Source organism: Branchiostoma lanceolatum, chromosome 13 (assembly GCF_035083965.1).
Source record: "Branchiostoma lanceolatum isolate klBraLanc5 chromosome 13, klBraLanc5.hap2, whole genome shotgun sequence".
NCBI lineage: Eukaryota > Metazoa > Chordata > Leptocardii > Amphioxiformes > Branchiostomatidae > Branchiostoma > Branchiostoma lanceolatum.
Window position 1 is genome coordinate 4361776 of NC_089734.1, and position 19081 is coordinate 4380856.

Sequence of the window (19081 nt, forward strand, 5' to 3'; positions counted from 1 at the left end):
GACCCAGGATTGAAACGGGGTCTTCCAATGATGAACCTTTACGTCCCTTCCAAATGACGTGTTGAGCCCCAACCGAGATAATCTGACGCAGGATTGAACCAGGGTTTCCCAAGTACCTTCTTGTACATCCCTTTCGAAAGACTGGTGGATTTAGTTAGCTTTTTAATAGAGGTAACTAGTAATGTGACCTATAAATACATCCTTATAAATTCAAGTCTCATACATTAACAGAAAGTGGGTCATGTGAAATTATTGATGTGCCCTAATTTGTAGCCATAGCTTTTCAACTCAAGAATTTTCGACCTGCTATTTCTCTAAGGGAGCAATTAAAAAAAAGTACGTCCCATGACACAATGCACTTCTAAGCGGCTCCACTAAATTTATCACAGGAAATACGTTCACTGTTCAAACGATTTGAAAGGACAAGCCTTTGGGTACGAAGTAAAACGAATGGTCGGTTTTCTGCTGTAGATGAGACGATGCACATAGAAAGATGCGAGATAGTCCCATAGCTGTTAATCCACTGACTGTATCTAGGGCACGGTATTAGAAGGCGGAGCCTAGCCCTCTCTTTGCACCGCATTTGACATCCCGAATCGAAGTCAAGTACCCATTTTTACACCCTGACTACGGTACCTACTATCTATTCCCTTGACCCCCAGGTCGCTGGGCCGGGAGACAAGGTGACTACAGTCGTGTAAATTGCCTTTCCCTAGCCTCCGTTGCAGTCCTTCCCACAGCGATTTTTTTTCAATTTCTTTTTTTTTTGGGGGGGGGGGATCCGCTTGGGATCCTGTGTCCGCCGTGCCCATGTGTCCGCCGTGCACCTGTGTCGGCTGCCGGTCCCAACAGCGGACACAGGGGCACGGCGGATACAGGATCCAAAGTAGATACGCGTCGCCCCCCCCCCCAAAAAAAAAAATTGAAAAACGAAAATCGCTGTGGGAAGGACTGCAACGGAGGCTAGCCTTTCCCAAGCAAACAACGTCCAGCCAGGAGTGCCGGGAATCGAACCCGTGACCTCTTGATATGTGGAGACAGATCACTCATCAATTAGACTGCTCCTAGCTTTAAGTCTATCTCTATTGGGATATGAATGAATAAATCAATGAATGAATTATTGAACTTAATTGCTGGAAAATCGTACATAATGGTACAATGTATAGCAACAGCTATTAAGCATGCACAATACTACACGGCTAATTTTCCCTAATATGATAAGATCTACAACATGTTCTGGACAACAGTATATGACTTACAATAATGAATGAATGGATGAATGAATGAATGAAAGACCTTTATTGTACGTTTCTGCTCTTACAAGCTAAATACAGGTCATGATGATAAAGCAATGGGATAAATACAGTGATGTTGAACATGTGATATTTTACTACATCTAAAGACTAATGCTGTTGTGTACAGGTTCAATTCCTTCTCGCTTCTTGATACAGTTGCAGTTCATAATAAACTGAATACATGCCAAGAAATGGACCTATGTAGGCGGATGTAGTAGTTTTACTTTAGCGGCAATAGTCTGTAACATGTCTTCTCTCCTGCTGTGAGAAGGACAAGTCATCACATGAACGCTCAGGGGATGCAGAAGAAAAACAACAAGACAACCGACCCCATTTGAAGTCACATATGCAAAGTATAAGTGTAACAGGCCGTTCGGTGTAATATACCCAGCTGCTGCCGCGCCGCGTGCCTGTGAAGCTGGTGTGTTACGCCGACGGGCGGTTATACCGACTGCATATATAGGTACAGAAGCTGGTGTGTTAGGCCGAATGGCGGTTATATAGGCTATACAGATACAGATTCAGATTTGATACACAAATGAGGACTTGTTGATTGTTACACAATATTCTGTGCGTCATTTTGTATTCCCAGATTTTGACAGCGTATTTTTGCTAGATTTTGTTGTTGCCACCTTCTCGCATTACTGTTGGGGTCTTCATATGATGTCATTTATATAATTAAATCAGAAGGGCCTGACCAAAGGTGTTGCCGGGACGACCACAGCGTGGATACCAGCCATGTGATAACACGTAACGTTCGGCGGTGCATGCGCAGTTTGTGGGCTCAGTTTTTGTGGCATTAAGTATAAGTACTGCTCTCACCCTATCATTACCCACAGTGTGCAGCGGCTGTGGTGTTGTAGACACCGCTCAGCCGCGAACACAGTCTTTATCTAAGCCATTAGGCTATCAAAACGAAGCGTTACGTCGGAAAAACATGTGGTGGAACGAATCGTTGGCTTTCGACAGCAATGTCACGACGGTGGCAGCAGACTCCATCGCACCGGAGCTCGAGGCTCCAGGTCTCGGGGCCAGGTCCATCGTCGTCCCGGTGGTGTACTCAGTCATCTGCCTGGTGGGCATCGCCGGCAACGGGCTGGTCATCTACCTGGTGTGGCGGCATCGGGAGATGCGGACGGTCACCAACTACTACATCGTGAACCTGGCCGTGACTGACCTGGCGTTCCTCATCTGCTGTGTGCCGTTCTCTGTGGCCAAGATCGTCACACACTCCTGGGAGTTCGGAGAGTTCCTCTGCAAGTTCATCTTCTACTTCATGCAGGTAGGAATCGACTCGTGTAGAACTCGTTATTTATAAACTCACTTTAGTGGCTGTGTTTTTTTTTTTGATAGCTTGTTTCTGTGTTGAAATCAAAAGCGAATCCAGCAATGAGAGATAAGTATATCACGTTCATTCTCGGCATTGTGTCTGTTTGAATGTTCAATGTATTTGCTGTGACCCGCTGGTGTTATGAAGCAATAATGATTACAACTGGTATTGAAGATAGATATTGAAAAGCTTTCTTTTCCACCATCGCTTTAGTATTTCATTCTTTATATTAACGTTTGTGAGTTTTAGTGGTTACACGAACACCAAATTTCTACTATTCATGGTACCGATAGACCTTCCTGTGACGATTAAATAGGAAAAGCAGCTACAAAGCTTGAAATAAAACTGCGTTTTTTTCTGTAATTACCTTATTGAATTGTGCTTTATGTTATTGTGTTTTGGTGGTTGAACGACCTTCAGATTTCTACTATACATGGTACCGCTAGACCTTACTGTGATGAGTCAGTTCCAAGCTTAGCTACAAAGCTGGCTGGAAAAGAACGGCAAGTGTTTTTTCTATAATCACTTTATTGATTTGTGCCTTATGTTATTGTGTTTTGGTGGTTGAACGACCTTCAGATTTCTACTATACATGGTCCCGCTAGACCTTACTGTGATGAGTCAGTTCCAAGCTTAGCTACAAAGCTGGCTGGAAAAGAATTGCAAGTGTTTTTTTCTATAATCGCTTTATTGATTTGTGCCTTATGTGGTAATGTGTTTTGGTGGTTGAACGAAAATCAGCTTTCTACTATACATGGTACCGCTAGACTTTCCTGTGATGATTAAATAGCAAGAGCAGCTACGTATAGCTTGAAAGGGAACTGCGTTTTTTCTATAATCACTTTATTGATTTGTGCCTTATGTTATTGTGTTTCGGTGGTTGAAGAAACATCAGATATGTACTATATATGGTACCGCTAGATTTTCCTGACGTGTGATGATTAGATAGCAAGATGAGCTACAAAGCTGGAAAGAAAATTGCAAGTGTTTTTCCATAATCACTTTATTGATTTGTGCCTTATGTGGTATTGTGTTTTGGTGGTTGAACAAAAATCAGATTTGTACTATACATGGTACCGCTAGATTTTCCTGTGAAGATTAAATAGCAAGGGTAACTACAAAGCTGGAAAGAATTGCAAGTGTTTTTTTCTATAATCACTTTATTGATTTGTGCCTTATGTTATTGTGTTTCGGTGGTTGAAGAAACATCAAATATGTACTATATATGGTACCGCTAGATTTTCCTGTGATGATTAAATAGCAAGAGAAGCTACAAAGCTGGAAAGAATTGCAAGTGTTTCTTCTTCTTCTTCTTCTTCTTCTTCTTCTTCTTCTTCTTCTTCTTCTTCTTCTTCTTCTTCTTCTTCTTCTTCTTCTTCTTCTTCTTCTCCTTCTCCTCCTCCTCCTCCTCCTCCTCCTCCTCCTCCTCCTCCTCCTCCTCCTCCTCCTCCTCCTCCTCCTCCTCCTCCTCCTCCTCCTCCTCCTCCTCTTGGCTGCACGGTGGATCAAAGTAGAAAACAACTTCCTTCCCGCAAACCGTACGGAAAAAAAAAAGATGTTAATGCGCAACTCACGCGCACTTGAATGTACGCACAAGTGTGACAGGGCCCTAAATGCAGTGCGTTTCACGCCAATCTAGGACTTGGGCTGAAATGATAAAAATAAAGTGATCATAAGGCCATTTACAGATAAGAAATATATTTCTAAGCATACTGTATGATATCGAGTGGTACATCAGGTACCAATCGGCCCGGATAGGATGGTTGTCTATTTATGATTGAGTATCCTGAAATTAGATTAAATTGGTTGAAGTAAAACGAATATAATGTAATTCGAAAGAAAAGATGGCGCCATTGGCAAATCACCCACCCTACTTTAGGCAAGTGTCAATCAAATATGTCACACGCCAGTAGCTATAGCAACGCAACGAACGCGATGTACACCGGGCGTTCAGCCGGGATATACCCCCATTTCATTAGGTCCTACCTTCCCTTAACCATGGTTCGGGAGTTAGTTCGGCTATGGTCAGCTGGTGTTCGGCGCGGTTAGCTGGCGTTCGGCGGCGCCAACCGAATGTTTTAAAATTTTCCAAACATTCGGCTGTTGACGGGAGGTCTGTAATGGGTTGGCTGGTGGTTGGGAATAAGTCAGTAGTGACCAGGGTATGTTTGGGAGTCAAACTTGAATCTTAATCTTAAACTGGCCAGACTGCTTCCAACCTACCGCCAACATTGGTTGACTGGTGTTTGGGAGCCATGTTCGGATATGTGTAACCGGGGCTTTATATACAGTAGTACGTGAACACGGCCTTATACGCTCTAATTAAGTTCTGGGACAGTGTTATGTTAGATCTTTATTTGATAATTGATATATTTAGCATCAAACGCCAAGCTTTGTTAGACCTTCATAGATTTTATTCAATTACAGAACCTTACACAATAATCAAAGTTCATACAACCCAAAATATAAAGTGACTTAATTCACAAGGAGGACTATCTACCACATTATGTTCAACTTAACAACTTGTTCGGTTTGTTGAATTTACACCAAAGTTCAATTATACGTGGAACTGTTAGATCTTTGTGGTCGTTCAGCACCAAGGTCAGGGAAGCAACAGAATTATTTACGGCTCACTCAATCACTCACTCACTCTCTCCCATAGCTTAGTTAGCCGTCGGGGCAGCATAGCTCTCTGAGAAAGCTCTCCACTGCTGGCGGTCTTCCGCCAGTCTGGTCATCTGGTTGGCTGATTGACCGGTCCACTCCTTTAGATCTGTGATCCACGACCGACGGGGACGTCCCCGCGGCCGCGCACCCTCTGCTTTTCCCTGAAGGATTGTGTGTGCAAGAGTGCTGTACGGCTCGTTCTCATTGAAATGCGCAAAATGTCTTCGACTGGATATAAATCCAATTGCGGGACCCATCATTCTTTTCTTCACTTTTCCTCAACATGTCTTATACAAAAAATGCCCCACAACATTAGCATTAGTTGATAGCTCGGAAGAAATCATAGCCATTGACAGGATACCTCCCTCTAAAAAGCTGCTGTCGCCTGAGAAGACGTACCACATTAAAAAAGCAGCCTAAAAAAGTAACAATTCAGTTCCAAGAATAAATGGTAAATCGACTGGTGAAGCCAGCTACCCGGGCCCTCCGACATATCAAGCCAGATCGCTCCTGTCACTGTTATCGTGCGCTGTGCACGGTGGTATATATGCCTGTCGCCAAACGCTCGGTCATTGTATCGACGGTCAGTGATATGGCGACTGTTTCCAATGGCAACGACTGTTTCATATGGCGACGACCTTTCTAAATGGCAACGACTATTTCATATGGCGACGGCCGTTTGAATTGGCGACGACTGTTTCATGAGGTGACGACCGTTTGAAATGGCGACGACTGTTTCATTCGGTGACGACCGTTTCAAATCGCGACGAATGTTTCATATGGCGACGGCCGTTTTAAATTGCGACGACTGATTCATATGGCGATGACCACTCAAGAGACGGAAACGCGCGAAATCAACATTTCAGTGACCAAAAGGTCTCAAAAAGGTCAGTGATCGATTGACATTTGCTTCTCGCTCCCGCCATCCTCAATCCTCCTGTGTATGTGGCCGGTCGAGTGATTCATCCGATTGACTTTTTACAGTAATTTCTCTCCTTTAATCTTCCAATGAGTCCGAGAAAACAAATCTTGTATTTTCGGTTTCAGTCCTAGAAAAAGTGGGTCAGTAGGTAGGAATCTCTTATTTTCTGTATTATCATTTTTAAAAGATTTTGGACGAAGTGATCCTAGACATACATTTTAGCAATGTGAAACTGAAATGCATCAAGCAAACAGTCTGGTATTTCAACATCATATTGTAACCATACAGACATAGATTGTACAAGCACAATTCTATTGATGAACTGAAGACAGGAAGTCTGCTTTGAATGTAATCACTCAGATGTCGATTCAAAAAATGAATGCCCCTTGGCAGCGGGCGACCAAAAGAGGCTAGTGTCGGTAGGTTTTTGCTCGGGTCGGTCGGGCTACCGGAAAAACAGCACTTTGTTTCCGTAGGCCTAACTCGTTTTTCGTGTGCTTTCCCCTGCTGCATGTTGGGAGAGAAAGATAACGACCAAAGTTTCTTTCGACCCGCGTGTCTTTTCATTTTCATGGTTCTTGCGTGAACATGTGCATGCCCAGATAGCACTCACTGCCCATCCACGTCTACCCCGCACATGTATATATCGATTTTTTTACGACTACCTCTAGGACCTGGCGCCATTGACGAGCTCAAAATAAACACAACTGCTCTCATCTTTCCTTCTACCTCTTGCGTTAAGTGATGTTGAAGTATAAATGATGGCTAAGGTTTCACGCTTGGTAGCGATTCCTCCTCCGAACCGGTAGTTTCGTACCCTCAGAACGTCCATACAACCAGGTACTTTATACACATCAAAGCCAGCTGAAAGCGAAGTTTTCTAAAAAAAACTTTCTACCGGTCCGGAAAGAAAATCGCTGCCAAGAGCTTATCATTAGCAATATCGAGAGTACTTGACGCAAGAGATCAGAAGGAGAGATGCGCGCATTTAGATTTATTTTGAGCTCGTCAATGACGTCTGTTCCCTTGAAGTAGCCAGGGAATCTTTAACAAGCGCGAATCATCAGCCACAGTTTCCATGTAGAGATCACATAATGTAAGAGGAAGAAGTAAAGATGAGCACCGTTACCATTTTTGGAGCCCGCCAAGGGAGCCAGTTTCCTTAAAGTAGTCGTAAAATAGATACATGTATCAAGGTGGTTCGGTGGCACGGTGGCCTTGTGGTCAGGGCTGATGACTCCGAAACTTGAGGTACTGAGTTTGAATCCCTGACAGGTCCCGATGTTGTTCCCTTGGAAAAGGCTCTTTGCACCTATTTCCTCGCTCTACTCTGGTGAAAACAAGTACCTAATTTCGACTAGGGACGCACCTCGAAAAGGACGTTAAATAGAGGTCCGGTGTTTGTGGAAAGATAAGCCAGACCTCGAGCACGATAAGGAATCCATCACACTTATCGAAAAGAATAGGTGTATTCCCCGGTGCGAGTGGCCTAAATAGATTTGCCCCATGAAGAGCTAATCTCCCACTGGTCGTGAGAGAGAAGATAGACGATATATACAGCATTTATAGGTTCATTGTACCGGGGAAATTCCCCTAGCTCTTTTCGACAGGTACAATGAATATTGGACCACGGCTTAACGTCCCGTCCTAAGGACTGCGACCCTTTCCGGTAGCGTGCATGTCGGGTGAGCGACACAGCCGGGATCGAACTCGCGGCTTCAAGTTGAATGACTACGCTGAAATTCTTTGGTATCATTTAGGAAATTACAGATCTAGTTCCAGAGGCAAGATTGCTAAACACTGGACTACGCACAGATATGCAGCTTGTACTCTTCAGTACAAACCTGTTGTGCTAAGCCGCGGTATAGAAAGTATACAATCCCTATAAAACGGTCAATGCAATTAGAAAGTTTGGCTGTAAAGGGAAGACGTTTTACAGCTGAGAACAAAACTTCAATCGATGTTTGTGGGACATAACACGAGATCATGCTTCCCTTATTAGGGCTGTTAGAAACCCAGCTTAGATTGACAACGCCGCGCGGGGAGACCTCCATTGGCGTTTGCTTGATCCCAGATGCTATTTGATCGTTTTAATCGCTGTCGTGTGTACAACTCGTCACGACTGGAAACCACTAACTAGGCCACTGAGGAATAACACATACAAACAAGACTGGGCTACGGGTGCTACAGAGAGAATTCTTGCATGTCAGGAGAAAGTTTGGCCACGATAGGTTTTCATCTGCAGGCGAAGTCTCTACATTGTATCAGACCGACTACGCACGCCGGCTACAGGGAAAATAATTGACCATTGAGTTTGGCTACCATAGGTCTTCATTTGCATGCGCAGTCCAAACCGTGGACTGACTCTTCTGGCCAATTATTCCTTATTGTGACGAATTCTACGATCCATGCCCCCATAGGAAGGCCTGGTGTAGACTAATCTGTTTACATCCGCTTCTGTATTTGTGACTAGGGCAGACCATTATTCTAACTAACTTTTAAAGTTTGATTGAATATCAACATACAGAAGGATAAGAAAAATGATGTTATCAGCAGAATGACCAAGACGCTCGTAACTTTTTTGTCGTAATTCACCACCGCTTCTGTATTTGTATCAGGGCAGGGAATTATAACCTCCATGAAAAATCGAGGCATTGTGTTTGGGGCGTCTCTGTGTGCCTGTTTTTGTTTCCAGATTTCTGTGGTGAGCAATAATTCAAGAACATCTGGATGGATTGTAATGATATTTGGTATGTGGGTAGATCTAGGGAAGACAAAGGTCAAGCTCCATGTTGCCCCCCCCCTGGTGTTTGACCCTGGAGCTGCAGCAACACCGTTTTTTGTATGTTTTGGACATGATGTGGCCTTTTTATTTTTATCTCATTTTAACACAAAAAGAAATGTACATTGTACATTGTACAAGTAGTGATGTGTAAATTGCCATTGCCATGTATTTGTCTGTCCCTAACTGTCGAGTCTCAAACATCAGCCATGCTGCCTTGAAAGTCAGTGTGGTGTGCTGTGCCAGTTTACAATAAATAAATAAAAAGAAATGTTTTCAGCAGATTGAACGGCACACTTCTAACTTCTTTTGTTTTCACTTCACCGCATATTCTATATTTCTATACTTCTAATTTCAATATACAATAAATACCATCTATATTTAAAAAGTAATTAGAAGACTGCTAATATTTACGGAGGTGAAATGAAGAAAAAAGAAGTTTGAAGTGTGCTTTTCATCCTGCTGATGATATATATTTTTTCTTACAGTCCTTCTGTATGTTGTAATTCAATCAAAATGAAAAAAGTAAGCCAGGATGATAATACAATGTTAAACTTTCTTCCAACACTAAGGTATTCACGGATCGAATTTTCGACGACCACTGTCGCCTTCTTCAGGATTAAAAATGACCAACACTGCCGAATGTAAACTCGCGAGAGTTACAGACACGTGACTTTATTGACAGCTGTCATTAAGCCCCCGTCACAAATCAGGAATTTAGCTCGGCCGACTTGTCGGCGAGCTCCAAATGGCGATTTTCGGGCGAAGTACGACCGACGTCCTGTCGATTCCACGGGCTTCGGGCGAATTTTCGGAGCTCGGCCGACGTTCGCGGGTCACTGGAAGCTGAGCTTAAATTCACCGAGGCCTCGGCGACGATTTTTGAACTCGCACAGCTCGTCAACAGTTTGCCCGTAGCTCGCCCGAGCAACGCCCAGCGCTCGGCCAATATTCGGGCGGGCATCCGAGGATTTTAGACCCGATTTTTGGTCGGTCGGAGGTCGCCCGAACTCTTCGACCTCGTGCGAGCCTCGCACGGGCTTTGTACAATAATCGGACGACCGTCGTCAGTGTTCCGACCGACTCATGAAAAGTAAGGCGTGCTTAGGGCGAGCGTTGTACTGGTGTCGATGGGAGCTTGGACGGGCTCCGGCCGAACTCCTTCTTGTTAATAAATAAAATGTAACGACAATTTGGTTTATAACATAAGATGATAAATAATACTGTAATATTAACTAATACTGATATCAGCTTGTCAAAGAATGCTGCCAAACTTTTCTAATGAAAGACAATTCAATTGACAAGTTAAATTTTGAATAATTGTAAATTGAAACATCCAAACCAAGGAGGTTGAAACCAATACCAAAAAAGAAACAGGAAGTATTGTCTTTTCGTTTTGGTATTGGTTTGGATGTTTCAATTTATATATCAATGAGCTGAGGCTTGACTTTTGTGGCTTGACTTGACTTCGTGAGTTTTTCTACTCCACAAAATGACTAGTTGAGAGTCCACTAAGTCATTATAGATCTATGTTTGGCTGCCGAGGCACGCCCGGGCGTCGGCAGGGCGTCGATAGGCTTATCAACGGTCGGCCGAAGCTCGGACGGCGTTCGTCCGAGCTTCGGTCGATTTCAGTTTGGTGAAAATGTTTGGATCGGGGTTAAACGACTGATCTGCTGACTTTGTGGCCCCTGCGCTTGTATTCGGATTGGTTTATGACAAATTTCCTGTTTAGGTTATTATTTTCAGTGTGCCCACCCACTTCACTCATGTCCTACAGATTTGCGACAACTCAGAAAGTAAAGTTAGTCCAAATTTGAGCTTGTTACCAGGTCAGTTGATTCTGACTTCGTCCGTGTCCAAGAGATGGTACCGTCTTATGTGGGATTTATGATTATTAGTGTTCGACGGACGTCGCCCGAGCTCCGTTCAATTTGTGACGGGGCAGTGTTTCAGCGAAAAATACGGTCGACGCTCGGGCGAATTTGAAATTCGGCGAGCTTCCGGCGATCTAGAAAATCGGCCGATGCTCGCATGAATTGTGACGCCGGCTTTACGGGTACGCGACGTCAGTAATTGATCCTGAAAAAGGCGACAGTGGTAGTCGAAAATTCGATACGTTAATACCTTAGTGTTGGAAGAAAATCTATAATTGTATTATGATGATTACTACCAACACAGATGAGCTTCCATTATGAGCCAGAATGATGTTGTGCCCTAGTTTCAAATATAGAAGCGGAGGTGAAAGAGAACACCAGAAGCTGTAAGTACGTGATTGATGAGTTATTCCTCAGTGGCCTAGTTAGTGATTTCCAGCTGTAGTCGTGACGGGTTCTACACCCGATAGCGATTAAAAACGACAAGAAAGCACCTGGGATCAAGCAAACGCCGATTGAGGTCTCCCGGCGCTGCGTCAACAATCTAAGCTGGGTTTCTAACAGCCCTAATAAGAGGAGCATGATCTCGTATTATGTCCCACATACATCGATTGAAGTTTTTTCAGCTGTAAAGCGTCTTCCTTTCTAATTGCCTTGAACGTTTTATATGTAGTGCATACTCTCTAAACCGCGGCTTCGTGACGAGTTCTACACACGACAGCGATTAAAACGACAAGAAAGCATCTGAGCTCGAGCAAACGCCGATTGACGTTCTCCTGCGCCGCGTCTTCCGTCTAACCAGTCCTGATAAGAGGAAAATGTTCACGTTTCATTTCCACTGACATCGATTGAAATTTCTGTTTCTTTGTACAACGATGAGTAACGAGCTGACTGCTGATAGGCTTGATCGTTCATTCGTTCAGACCTTTGTATGTACGCAGTCCCTAGTGGCACATATATTTATATATAGGGCAACAGGTTTCCTTGCTGTTTCAGAAGCATAGCAGGGTATATTCTTACAGGAAGGGGTTGCTAGATTTTCCCATTTAACGTGCTTCAGGCACCTGCTCGAACACGGAACCCTCAATCTACGTACCTTCCGAAAGACGGGTGCAGCACCAACCTAGATTTCCCGACCCAGGATTGAACTGGGCTCTCCCAGTTAGCCACTAATAAGACCCAGAAGCTCGACTGTATGCACATTAATTTTTCGGACATTCGTCTTGTTCCGTTTGGATACATTTGTGCTGTTTCTGTAGCCTCAAAGTATAGAAAAAAAGTGGGGCTTTTCGTCTTCCTCTGCCTTAAAAAGAAGAAGCCCAATTCAACTTGTATATATATAGCCAACACTTATAAAGTCTTTTGTTACTATGATGAACATTAATGCCACATGTCACATGAACTTTTAAGTAAACTCATTTCCATTTGTGCAAAATCTGGTTTTCCTAAGTGCTTTGGCTTTGCTCAAAGCTAGCAGTATCGAAATGGGAAAAATTGAAATCAGCCACCATAGGCCCAACTCGTCTAGATATAGTCAACACTTATGAAGTATTCTGTAACAATAATGTCAATTAATGTCACATCTATGTCTCTTATATTTCTAACACGTACTCGCAATTCGACCTTGAGCACGAACTTTCAAGTAAACTTTCATTCGTGCACAAAGAAGTTTTACTGAGTGCTTTGGCCTTGAATACATGGATACTTTGACAACTCCATTATCTTACCCAGAACAAGCAGTATCGAAAGGGGGAAAATTCAAATCAGTCTTAATGGAAATATCTAGAAAGCAACTGAATGTCTTTTACGTCCGGATGCATTGGGAGCAAGGTCAGAAGTCCGCTCTTATTTACTGCATTCATAACTGCTTCATGCTTTCAGCCGGTATGGACCTTCCACAGTGGGGTTACTGTAGCAAAAAATTCATGTGATCATACCTGTTATTATAGGACGTGTGTACTTTTATGTGATTGACGTAAGTGGCCCAGTTTTGTGTGGGCGCGTGCGTTAATCTTAATTTCTTTACTTCGTAAGGATGGACTCATATACAGCATGATGTACTAGCCGATATTTCCGACTGATTGTCTGTAAAGGCGCCGGTGTTTCCATTCCCATTTTAAAGCCAGAAAAAATTTAAGTCGTCATAAAAACGACAGTTTGGCACCTTATATGTGGCATATCTTAATGTCAGGAACGTCTTTCTTCAAACGGTAACGGAAGTTACAAAATGTGTACATCTAAATGAGAATGAATGTATAGCGCTATCGCGAACCTCCGCGAACAGTCAATTTTCTCCTCACCGCGAAATTAAATCGCCGCTAACTTAACTGCCTCGTCCTTACAACAGAAGAGCAGATTTTGAGGTAAAATCTAAATTTGTGAATTATTTCTTGTCTTCTTGGGGAGAACAACATTAAAACGGCAACGTCTTCATAATTGTTGTTCTAAAGTCTAAAAAGAAAAAATAGCGTCGACACGGGTAAACTGGGTCAAATGATCTGTTTGTGTGACTTGTGGAATACAGTTCACGAAAAAATATGGTAACAGTTCATGTTTTAGATGATGAAAAACGGAATGGAAAGTACTGGGCGCTATATATGGATTCTATCAACTAATTTGCTCCACTAGTTTCCATAGTAGAAAATAAATTGCCGTCCTCCTTCTTTGTAATTGCCTTGGCGCACTCCAAGTACCGACAAAACTATAGATATCACGCAAATGGACTGGAAAGGGAGGAAGTCGTTTCCATCATCATCAGCCGTGTGACCTCCAATACAAGTTGTCATAAATACTGTCTGTCAGGTCATTTCCATTGAGACATGTTTCAGTCTCAATCAGTTCCTTTAAGGTGAGGTACGGGCGATCTACTCAAGATCATGCTTTTAATCAGGAGTCCGTAAAATAAGTTTTTTTGTGGATATAAGTCCATTTTATGTCGCATGTGATACCCAGGGCGTTCAGCTTCTGCAGTGGTAGTTTGAAGGGTGGTCCGAGAAGGTTGCGCTGTGGTTTTGGTTGCACATGTGAAAAATAAAAAAACGAAACGAAACAAAAAAACAGCAGCAGCAACAACAACAACAACAGCAGCAGCAGCAACAACAGCAACAACAACCGAAATACACCCCCCCCACACACACAAATTTTGCTGCCCAAATCCTACATGTAGTCTCTCTCCAGGTCACAGCGCAGGCCACGTGCATGACGCTGGCCGTGCTGAGTCTGGACCGGTTCTGGGCTATCGTCAAACCCTACCAGACGCCGTGGTTCAGGACGCCTGTGGGAGTCGCCATCACAACCGCCATCATCTGGATCGGTAAGTACATTCATGTCATACCTGGGCCGCGAAAATGTTCGATGCGGGTGTTCCGCATCGTGTGATAATTCTCCGTATGTCATGCCTGGGCCTGATACGGGTGTTCCGGACCGTGTTATAACTATCCTTATGTCATGCCTGGGCCTGATACGGGTGTTCCGGACCGTGTGATAATTTCCCGTATCACATAGGGTTCGGGAGTCGTATCACACGGGCTTCCATAGAATATTTCGAATGCATCTTGAGCGCGCCGGTTGCGCCGCCGCCGAAAATTCGAATACCGGATTCGGAGGTTGGAATCAATGTTGTTACAGTTTTTTGTTCGAGGACACAAAACTCCCTCAACTTTTGGCGCTTTACGCATTGAAATGTGTGTTTTTTTTCAGGTGGGCATGACATAAATAAAATACAACACGTTGTATTCCGCATCACCCTCGGTCCCGGCCCTCCCGTGGGCCGCATCACCCTCGGCCTTCGGGCGATACGATCCGTGGTCGGGCCGGAACCTCGGGCGATACGGAATACACCGTGTTGTATTCTATATATACGTACATCTTTAGGTAGCCTTGACGCTAAGAGGTTAGGCATTGAACTGGGTCGGTAAGTATATATACGTACACCATCTTTAGGTATCCTTGACTTAAGTAGTTAGGCTTTGAACTGGGTCGGTAAGTGCATATACTTACACCATCTTTAGGTATCATTGACGTAAGTAGTTAGGCTTTGAACTGGGTCGGTAAGTACATATAAGTACACCATCAACGATGTTCTCCCATGGACTCTGAAACATGGACATGCAAGTGTAGGCAGACCATGGGCTACCTACATTCATCAACTGTGTGTAGATGTGAACTATGATTTCAAGAACTTGCCCAGCGCACTAGTGGAGGATAGGGAGGGATGGAGGAGGACCATGAGCGCCCGCGAGACCCTCACGACCAGATGATGATCTATGATGAATAAAAAATTCAAATATATGTATAGATATTAAACAAGCTCTAAATGCATACCCCTAACTACCTGACACCAGCCATCAATCCGTTAGATTTATTTTGCTAGTTTCATGTACCTCAAAAGTTCCTCGTATTATCTTGAAGTATTCGTATCATTACAGTTCTTAATGTTATTTTGCACCTTTGTTTTAAACTTTGTTGTTTTGATCATCACACTATGTCTTGTTTATGTACTGTATGCCTGCGGGGTACATTGAAAACCGCCCCTGTGGCAATATTTTGTCCCTGACAGGTAAATACAATTGAAACGGAATGCCTGTCTGCAACACACAGACAGACAAACCAATGACTAAACCTCCTGGTCCATTTTTCATGAGGGTACTACATGTAAGTAAGATCCGTCTAACCGCCATGACCGTGTTCCCCAAGGGTCCTTCCTGCTGTCCCTGCCCATCGCCTTCTTCATGGAGGTGTCCGAGCGGGAATGGTACGGCCGCAAGTACTTCTGCATGGAGGAGTTTCCTTCAGAGGACGAGTACCGGGCCTACATCATCTACACCGTGCTCATCAGTTACGTCATCCCCCTGACGACCAGCGTGGCCAGCCACTGCCTCATCCTCCGTTACCTAGCGACCATGGCCGCCAACACGTCAGTCGCGCAGCAGCACGTCATGGCCAGGAAGAAGCGGGTGAGAGGAGAAGGAGTTTAATCATTTGTTCTAATATTCGTTAATACACGTAATAGTTCTATCTAGCCATTCTTCCATTTATCCTTCTATTCATCCATCCATCCATCCATCCATCCATCAATCAATCAATCCATCAATTAACAAAGTTTGACCTCCAGTATTTCCTATATTTTATATTGTCACCGGAAAACAATCAAAAGCTATCAAGGATCATATACAATTCAAACTCCTGGATAAATTACGGATATTACTTCCGGACGTTTCGAGTGACATCCATCACTCTTCTGCAGCGTCACTAGCAATGTCCGGAAGTAATATCCGTAATTAATCCAGTAGTAGAGTTTGAACTGTAAATGATTTAGTATTGCTACCTGGATGTCTAACCTTCATCAACGTAAAATCTCTGCTGCCCTCCTGTCTGTAGGTGACTCGCATGGTGGCCACTGTTGTGATCCTGTTCGCCGTGTGCTGGGCGCCGAACCACGCCGCCAACCTGTGGTGGGCCTTCAAGCGCGAGGACCTGCAGCACGGGTTCGTTTCTTTGATTATATCGTTTATTCGCATATGTAACCATGCCCGTAGCCAGGATTTGGAATGGGGGGGGGGGGTTCTTTTTGCTGTTTAAGGGACCAGTGAGCGCCGTAGGCGCGAGACGAGCGCCGCAGGCGCGAGCTTCCTAGGGGGGCCCGGGGGTATGCCCCCCCGGGAAATTTTAAAATTTGAACCTTGTGATATGGCATTTCCTGTGTTTTTGAGAGGATTTCAAAGGAAGAAATCAGAGACAAAGTTAGCAGTTTTTCCAGGATTTCAGCTCCGTTGGTGATACAAATAGATCCACCTTGAAAAAAACCCTTGGACGTTAAAAAGTGGACCCTTGAGCGTTTCAAATTCTAAGAATTGAACCTTCTGAAAGGGCATTTCCTGTGTTTTTGAGAGAATTTCAGAGGAAAAATCAGAGACAAAGTTTCTTCTAGGATCCTAGCCTCTGTGGCATTGCTGGTGATACAAATAAGTCCACCTTGAAAAAAATCTTGAACATTAAAAAGTGGACCTTCAAGCCTGTGAAAGTGGACCTTCAAGCCAATGGGGGGGGGGGTTCGTCCGAACCCCCCGAACCCCCCCTGGCTACGGGCATGGTAACGTTACAATATTTTAAAGGGAAACACCAAAGGGGGCTCCAGTAGTTTTTGTTTGAATGACAGAATATACCCCAAAACGTTTTCCCCGTCGCTGCGCTGGTCCATCGTAGTTCATATATCTGACGGCGGTTTGAAGTTATATTGCGAATGCGCGGATTCGAATTTGAGTTCAATTTCACAGTGACGTCGTGGAGTTCCCGGATGTGGTGAATTTCGATCCAAAATGTCAGCGCCCGAGCTTTGGGTAGACGGTAACTTCAAACCATCATTCAAACAAAAAGTACTGGGGGTGGGGGTGCGGTAAGAAGCCTATGTCAGTTTTCGTGGGCCTTCCCTCAAAACTTGACAATTTAAGAATTATACAAATTGTACATAATAAAAACTAATCAAAGTCAACAAAAGAAAAAGTTGACCTTATACCATAAATCCTAATGAGAAAATTCATAGATAATACAAAAATACAAAATGAATTTTAACTTATCAAACATAATTCACAAATTGTAAAGAAATAGGTAAAAATTATATAAAAATGACATTCATATGAACTCTTCTGTTATCAAATATGACAGGTTCGGGCCGGTGACGATGTGGCTGAAGATCTCCGCCCTGTGCCTCAGCTACGCCAACTCCTGCGTCAACCCCTTCGTCTACGGCATCATGGGGGACAGCTTCAAGAAGGCGTTCGCCAAGTCTTTCGGGCGGAGGAACCTGAACGCGGCGAGCTCGCCTTGTAACACGCCCAGGACGCCGAAGAACACGAAGGAAGAAGAGATCGGCATGGTGAAGCTAGGGGGTGGGGAGACGGGCGAGGATAAACTTACTCCCGTGAGCGCTGACCCGATTGAAGAGATGAACAAAGAAGAAGATCTGTTGTAAGATTACTGTATTAAAGGGGCCCAAAGCAATATTAGGGGAAAAATATAAGGGAAAAATGTTGAAACCTTTATGGTATTGACATTTACTAACACTGTATAGCTTATTTGCGTAATAGATTCGAATTCATACATTGAACATTTTAAAACCACGCAAAAATGTGCCGTACGATGATCCCCTTAGTTTCGCGAGCCTACAAAAACCCTAGCGACGATTTTCAGTGATTTCTCACATTACACCGACGTCATATTTTGTCATCATGGATGTCGCTATACATTGTGATAGTGTTGTTTGAACTAATCATGCGTAGATATGACTAAATAAAGTGATTATCAGCATCCTATTTTTGGGCCCTAATGTTGCCGTGGGCCCCTTTAAAACACTGGTCTCAAGCGGGTATCTCACTAGACTCAAATCGCAGAAGGCCAATCGGCGCCAACTGCAATTAGTCGTAGTCTCAACCAGACTGACTACACAGGCTATAGAGAGAAAAAATTTGCCAGGGGAGTTTGGCTGCCAAAGGGGTTGACTGGACGGAGGGCGATTTTATTTTATTAGAATTCAAACAGTGCAATACACGTGAGACATAGCTACAGGCAGCTATAGCTATTGCTGGTGTCGTGACCCGCACATAATTTACCCGTTTTTACACTTGGCCGGGTGGAGTGAGGAACGTCATGTAAAGTGCCTTCTCCCAAGGAAACAACATCGGTAGCGCCAGGGGATTCGAACCCGGGACCGCTGGGTTCTGGGCAGATAAACCCTACTGTCACGCCGCACGACCCCACTGTTGATGTGGTAATCTTCCCGCGGACTGACTCAGAGTTGAGTTGAGTTTATTGTGATCCACAATTAGCTTAACAGCTACTCTTCCTGTGGCCCATTCAAAACCATGACAGGATAAACAAGATTGGCAACATAAAAAGATGTTGCCATGGCGACGGTGGTCTCTGTTAACGTTTTCGTTTTTATCCCACATGCAAATAAGGACCTCGCATAATCTCGGCATAAATCATGTCAGTCGATCACCGGCCTTCTCACCAAAATAACACAAGTTGTCCAATGTATGAAAATTTTGTTTTCACAAAAAAAAAAATCGTACAATTTCCTCATAGATTATGTAAATGAGGCCCTCTATGCAAGATTTGTGTCTAATAGTGGCCACATTTACTTAACTTCCAAATGGTGCAAAAATGAAATCCCCATCATTTACCACTATGGATTTATAGTATTTTGTCATT

The 19081-nt window shown here is 43.8% G+C and overlaps 1 protein-coding gene across 1 annotated transcript; it reads left to right on the top strand.

Annotated features, from left to right (window-relative positions):
* The first annotated feature begins 1888 nt into the window (after window positions 1–1888).
* Window positions 1889–17843, top strand: LOC136447148 (G-protein coupled receptor 54-like). The gene is made up of 5 exons (XM_066445845.1): window positions 1889–2577; window positions 14051–14186; window positions 15569–15828; window positions 16253–16359; window positions 17537–17843. Exons 1-5 carry the CDS (start codon window positions 2233–2235, stop codon window positions 17841–17843), a joined length of 1155 nt encoding a protein of 384 aa, XP_066301942.1. The 5' UTR covers window positions 1889–2232.
* The last annotated feature ends 1238 nt before the right edge of the window (window positions 17844–19081 follow it).